Source organism: Acanthopagrus latus, chromosome 3, assembly GCF_904848185.1.
Source record: "Acanthopagrus latus isolate v.2019 chromosome 3, fAcaLat1.1, whole genome shotgun sequence".
NCBI classification, from domain to species: domain Eukaryota; kingdom Metazoa; phylum Chordata; class Actinopteri; order Spariformes; family Sparidae; genus Acanthopagrus; species Acanthopagrus latus.
In genome coordinates this window covers 2,114,608-2,121,291 of record NC_051041.1, presented here as the reverse complement: position 1 = coordinate 2,121,291, position 6,684 = coordinate 2,114,608, and the positions used below count along the sequence as shown (strand labels likewise).

At 39.7% G+C, this 6,684-nt stretch overlaps 1 protein-coding gene across 1 annotated transcript; it reads right to left on the bottom strand.

The window, feature by feature from the left end:
* Positions 1-207: 207 nt before the first annotated feature.
* LOC119016912 (triosephosphate isomerase) lies at positions 208-5,572 on the bottom strand. The gene is made up of 7 exons (XM_037093271.1): positions 5,289-5,572; positions 3,480-3,603; positions 3,285-3,384; positions 2,867-2,984; positions 1,906-1,991; positions 1,104-1,191; positions 208-994 (listed from the first exon to the last, which is right to left on the bottom strand). The coding sequence occupies exons 1-7, from the start codon at positions 5,554-5,556 to the stop codon at positions 876-878; spliced, it is 903 nt and encodes a 300-aa protein (XP_036949166.1). The 5' UTR covers positions 5,557-5,572; the 3' UTR covers positions 208-875.
* Positions 5,573-6,684: the final 1,112 nt, after the last annotated feature.

The window sequence follows — 6,684 nt, the reverse complement described above, 5'->3', positions numbered from 1 at the left end:
GAGTAAAAATAAAAATATCCGTCTCTGAGATGTAATAAACTAGAAGTAGACGGTTAAATTGCATTAAATTACATTAAAGTGTGTTTACAGGCATGGCGGCATGTGTTAAATCAAGTAGTGTAAAGTCCAGTGATGTCACTCAGTGGCTCAGTTGCATCATGGGTAATGTAGTCGCCAGGTTTGGATGAAAAAAAGGTGACATCTCTGTTTTAATTTCATGTGTTCACATACTTTTTATTAACACTTTGAGGTGTTGAACGTACAGTGTTAAAGTGCAGCAACTACGTGAAGTTTATTGTGACTACTTCACAATAAAAGTCTTCATTCATATATATTTCATATTTAGGTACATTCTGTCCAGAGCTTTTATTGTGAAGGGCCCTGAAGTAACAGTTAGTGCAGCTGAGTGAGAGAGAGAGAGGAGGTGCATCATTAATACACAACATCACAACACACACACACGAAACCACCGGGCGACCAACAAACGTTTCCTGTCGTTCGTGAACATTATCACAGTTTGACGAGGAGGAAATCAAAGAAACGGTGAGAATGGAAAACAGACTCTGCGCTCTCGTTTTTACCCTGAAGCTCAGCTGATTTCCTCTAAGTGACTTTAAATCATCTGAAAACAGGAGGACTGATTGCAAAGTTTTCAAGATGTTGAAATTTGTCTGCAACACAACAGAAACAGAGCTGATGGTAAAACAAAGAAACACAGTCGGTGGTTTGATTGTTTGCTCTAATAAAGACACAACACTTCCTCATCCAACGGATATTTTCAAAATAAAACTCTCTGTGGCTCGGTCGGCCCGGTGTGCAGACACGAGGTGATGATCTAAAGGGCCGGCGGGGTTCTCATTGGTTTCCGGTTCCTGTTACGCTCGCGCGTTGATGATGTCGATGAACTCGGGTTTCAGTGAGGCTCCGCCCACCAGGAAGCCGTCCACGTCGTCCTGGGACGCCAGCTCTCTGCAGTTCGCTCCCGTCACGGAGCCTGGAGGACGGAGACATGGTGATGTGGGGAAATCAGACTGATACACGCAACATCCACATTAAAATCTCTTTAAAGTTAAAACTGCAGCGACTCAAAGGTTATTACTGACCTCCGTAGATGATCCTCAGCGAGTCGGCCACGTCGTCCGACACGTTGGCTCTGATCCAGGCCCTCAGCTTCTCATGGACCTCCTGAGCCTGGACACACACACAGAGGAACCAATTTAAACTTCCTGTAAGAGCAAAACTAAAGGTGTTGCAATCTTGTGATAACCGTGACATTAAAAGATCACACTGATAACAGAAAAAATGCTCCTGTTGTTTAAATTCTCTCCATTCAGGGTGTTTAAAGGCATCAGACTCGTAAACATGATGCTTTTTAAGACCTTTGAAGATCATTCTTAAACAAGTAAGGCATGTTTATCTTATTCAACCATGCAGGTAAGTGTAGATGCAGGTTTTTATGCAGGAATATGTTTCAGTAGAGTGAGTTAATCTACATTTTGCCAACAGGTAAACACAAATATGAAGTAAAAAGACAGAATTGTGATCAGTGGTAGATATCTAACATCAGAAAAGTGGACTAAACTGAATTAGACAGAATGTTTATGACATTCAAGACCTCGATAATTAAAACTGTATTTCATTTAAAGGCTATTAGGAGCTAAAATTCATAAAATTCAAGACATTTTGAGGCGTTTAAAGACCCTGCAGACGCCTTCATGTGAGTTCATACTGGAGGAACTGGATCTGCCGGAGTCGATGCTGAAACCCTGAACACACCCTCCATCACAGGAAACACACCAGGCTGCTACTATAAATAACACAACGTGAGTCATCCTCCTCTGATTTACGCTCCGTGTCGCGTCGGGTGAATTAACGGAAAACGTTGACGCGGTGAGTCATCGTCACCTGTTCGGGCGAGGCCGTCTTGCCGGTGCCGATGGCCCACACGGGTTCGTACGCCAGCACCACCTTCCCCCAGTCCTTCACGTTGTCTGGAAACACAACAACATCCCTCCGTCAAATGACTGAGGTAAAACACACAGAATCCCACAGAAAACACTGCGCCTGAACGCCTCATCAGTAGCCCCGCCTTTAATACTGTGACATCGTGACATCACATCGTGTCACTCATTATCTGGTTTGTCAGATTGGAACTGATTTAACACAGCTGCTCCCTTGTTGTTAGCCATGCTGGCTCAGGCGTGTGTGAGCCGACCAATCAGAGGAGGCCGAGTGTTCAGGAGGGGGAGGGGCCTTAAAGAGACAGGAGTCACAAAAGTAGCAACAAAATAAAATGATAAGGCCTGATAATGAGCAGAATACGGCTCCTTTAAAGGCAGAGATGAGATTCTGTGGCATGTTTTCAGCTTCAACAGACGAACACGACGTCTGAAAGTCTCCATCAGCAGAGTCCACTGACCCGTTTACATTTTAAATCAGCGAGTAGCCTAGTTAGAGTGCAGAAGATCATCAATAACATCCTGTGACTGCAGTCAATATATATAAAAAATAAGAATATCAGTGTTTGCTTCCTCGTTTTTACATTTCAGCTGCTTTATTTATTCCTCAGGTTTTACTGTTTAATCTGACTTTTTATTGTTTTGACTTTGTTTTTTTAATCAAAGCTTCCTGATGGTGTTTCTCAACATACTTCTCTACATAAACTGAATTAAAAAAAAGGCTTTAAAGGTAAATTTCAATCATAGAAAGGAGAAAAATATTCATGTGTTTGATCAGTGACAAGATCAAAAGTGCTGCAACATAAATCTAAAAATTAAGAAAGGGAAAATAAGATCATGTAAATAAAGAGTTGTTAAAAAACACATAAAATAAAATGGTGGTAAAAATGTGTGTTTCCTGTGTTTACCTGCGATGACCTGCGTCTGAGCGTACACGACTTCTTCTGTGGTGCCTCCCTCGCGCTCCTCCAGCTTCTCCCCGATGCAGGCGATCACACCCAGGTCGCTCTCCAGAGCGTGGGCCACCTGAGACCAACAGAACCAGAACTTTACCTGCTGCTGCTGTACGAATACACCCAAAGTACATTTCCTGCTTCCAGCTTGTTAAATTTGAGGATTTTTATTTGTTATCTATGAAACTAAATGAAGAGTTGTTGGGTTTTCTGGCTGTTGGTTGGACAGAAGACGACATCTGAAAGTGACGAACATTTTCTTGTGATATTTTATAAACGAGATTCAAGCAGCAGATTTCTGACCTACAACTCGACTCTGACTTCCTGATTTGACTCGACAAAAACAAATCCGTGAGGTGATAAAGCGTCTCACCTTCTGTCCAATCAGCTCGTCGCTTTCCCCGAAGACGTGGCGTCGCTCGGAGTGTCCCAGGATCACCCAGTCCACCCCGCAGTCCTTTATCATGGCCGGACTGGAGGGAACAAGGAAGCAAATGTTCAGAGGAAATTATTCTTAATATTCATCAGCCTGTTCAACAATTCACGAGTGTGTCCTCTCGTCTGATACCTGATCTCCCCTGTGAACGCTCCCTTGGCCACCTTGTAGCAGTTCTGGGCCGCGACGCCGATCTTGGGGTCCAGACTGGAGCGAGCGAAGTCCAGGTAGATGGAGGGAGCGCCGCACACCACCTCTGGAACAGGAAGTTGATTTTTTCAAGCTCATCCTGACTTTAATTTTACATTTATCGACTTCTTTATGAACCCTCCACTGCTCCCATTAATATCATCACCGTCTTACATGTCCTGTGAATCTGAAGTTTGCAGGAAAGTGAAGTAGTGCCTGAATGTGTCTTTCAGCTCTGGACTGAAATGGTTAATTTAATTACATTTAATTGGGTTACATGTATCTTTAGTTCCTGTGCTAATAGCCTCCGAGTGGCTGCGAGGCCGTCGTCACGTTGAAGCACTAAAACAGCACGTTTAGGTTCATCTGCTCATTTTAAACACGTTGCACGTCGTCTTGTATCAGAGCTGCAGACGAGCTCTGCACACCGACTGCCCCTGAACTCATCGTTTAGCTTTTAGTGTTATTCATCAGCATGTAGATGAAGGTAAACAGGAAGAAACATGCAGGTAAATGTTTTAAATTCACTTGAAATCTCAGCAGACGCGACTGGAAATCACAACAACTTCAAACGCTGATGTTCAAAGTGCTCGACAGACTTAAATCACTGTTACTGTGATATTTATAAGATTAATTAATATGTTTAAAATGTTAAATCTGATTGTTTAAAACTGTCTTCCAGAGAAAATGGCTAAAATGTGCAGAACGTGTAGAAATATCTGTTTGTTTAAAAATATTTTTTCAATCTAAATGAAAATTAAAAATAAGTCTTACTTCTTTCGATGACTTTAAAATGTGATTTAATTTAATTCGGATTCCCGACTTATTTATAATCAAATATAATTTCTTAATCTAAATGAAAATTAAAAAATAACTCTTATTGCTTTCAGCGACTGTAAAATCTAATTTAATTTTGCGCAGATTGAAAATAAGTTGGATTTCCTGAATTTTAAATACTTGAAACTTATTTTAAAATTAAATTAAATTAAATTACATTTTAAAGTTGTTCATTAAGAAAAATCATGACACATTCTCTGGTCGTTGCTGCTTAAATCTGACGATTTGCTATTTTTTTCTGTTTTATATTGATGAATAATCAATTACTTTTTGGTTTAGGACGAAACAACTTATTAATCTGCTTTTTAAAAACGTTTCGCAGACTAAAGAACTTATTGTTCGGTAATCATTTCCAGACGTAAAATGTAACTCAGTAGATTAAAAACACGACCTCACAATCTTTTTAAATACTTGTTGAGTAAATGTACTTTATTTACATTCCAACACTGATCAGGTAAAAGTATCAAAGCAGAAATACTCTTTTTGCAGAAATATGTAATAGATTAAATTTCATTATAGGATCCAGCAGAATACTTTAAAGTAACTAAAACTGGACGCAACATTTATCACAGTAATCATGACGTGTAATCCAGTGAAAAGAGAGTTTTTACTTTTATAACTTAATGTGAATTTTGATGCCAATACTTTTGTACTTTTACTCATGTAGAACAGAGTACAAGTACCTTTAAAATACACAGTACTCGAGTAAAAGTACTCAGTTACAGAGGACAGTGACGTCAGAGGCCTGTCCGCAGCTCATCCTCCTCGTCACGTGACTGCAGGTCATGACGTCATCTGAGCAGCAGCAGAGTTTCTCCTCTCTGGGCCTGATTACCCATCGATTATTTGATTGATCGGTGGATCAGAACAGATGATGATGATGATGATGATGATGGTGGTGATGATGTCACTCACCGGTCTGGTCGTGCAGGCTGGCCGTGTTCAGGGTTCTGATGAGCTCCTCCAGACTCTCCTTGGTTCCGTTCATCTTCCAGTTTCCTCCCACGAAGAACCTCCGGAGCGCCATGACCGCTGACAGGTGGGGGCAGGTAGCCGGTGAGGAGAGCCTCTGACGGGGGCAGGTAGGCGGTGAGGAGCCGGTGGAGGTCCGGAGGGTCCGTGTGCTGCAGGGGAGGACGGGTCCGGCTGTGTGCGCTTCAGGTGCTGTCGGAAATATGAGCATCAACAAATGGCGAACGAGCTTCTTCTTCGGGTTTATAAAGAAACTTGAATATATTTCGGGTCATTACCGCCACCTGCTGGTCAAACATCCTCCTCCTCTGTTCTGACGTCACTTCCTTTTCTGTTTTATGCTTCATCATCATATTTCTGAGGGAAAAAGTACTTTCACCTGATGTTTACTGCCCGCTGTCTCCATGTGATGTAGTTACTCCACCGCTCTTCCCCCAGTTTGTGACATTTTACAGACAAAACAACTAACACAGTAATTTAAATAGATTAATTTAAGTGTTTTATTGAAGGAAACTGGTAACCCACCTGCAGGGGAGCTGCAGGGTTTTAATCCTCATGCAGGTGTAAAACTCTTTAATACATTGAAATAAAAATAATCTGTAAAGTGCAACCTGAAAGTAAATGTGCACTTTTAACCAGACATATTACTAATTAACTTCATTAAAGTCTTTCATATCTTAAAACATATATCTGGTTACACTTATATGATATAATATCTGTTATATCATTAAAATAAACAATTATACATGATAAAACATGCACATTTACGGTTAATTAAAGTTTAGTTAGTTATTTCACTGTTAACAAGCATTTAAATGCTTTATAAAGTCTTTATTAACATTTTTCATTAGAAAACTGCATTTGATGTTCATTATACGGTAAATGTTTAATAAATACTGTGTACAGTTGTGATGCTTCATGACACGCACCATCCTCCAATAATCCTTAAATGAAAATAAACATTTATTTTTATTTTATTTACTATAATCTCACATTATTATATCATGTCCTGTTGGTAAAATCCTTAAATTTCCATAAGCTACTATGGTAAACCTTGAAACCAGTTTATACCGCTGCAAAAAGTTTGAGCAGACACTGAAAATAAAACAGCTGGAAGAGTTTTTTCATTCATTCAGTTACATTTTTAATAATTATGCTTGTAAAATATAAAAACATCAAATCTGTATTCAGGAATAAATGAGTGAGATACACAATTTATTCATAAATATATATACTATCTATATAAAAATACTGAAAACTGCCAAGAAATCTAAATTAATTAGAATAAATGATAAAATATTCAGCAATTAAAAGACTTTGAAATAAACTAGAATAATGT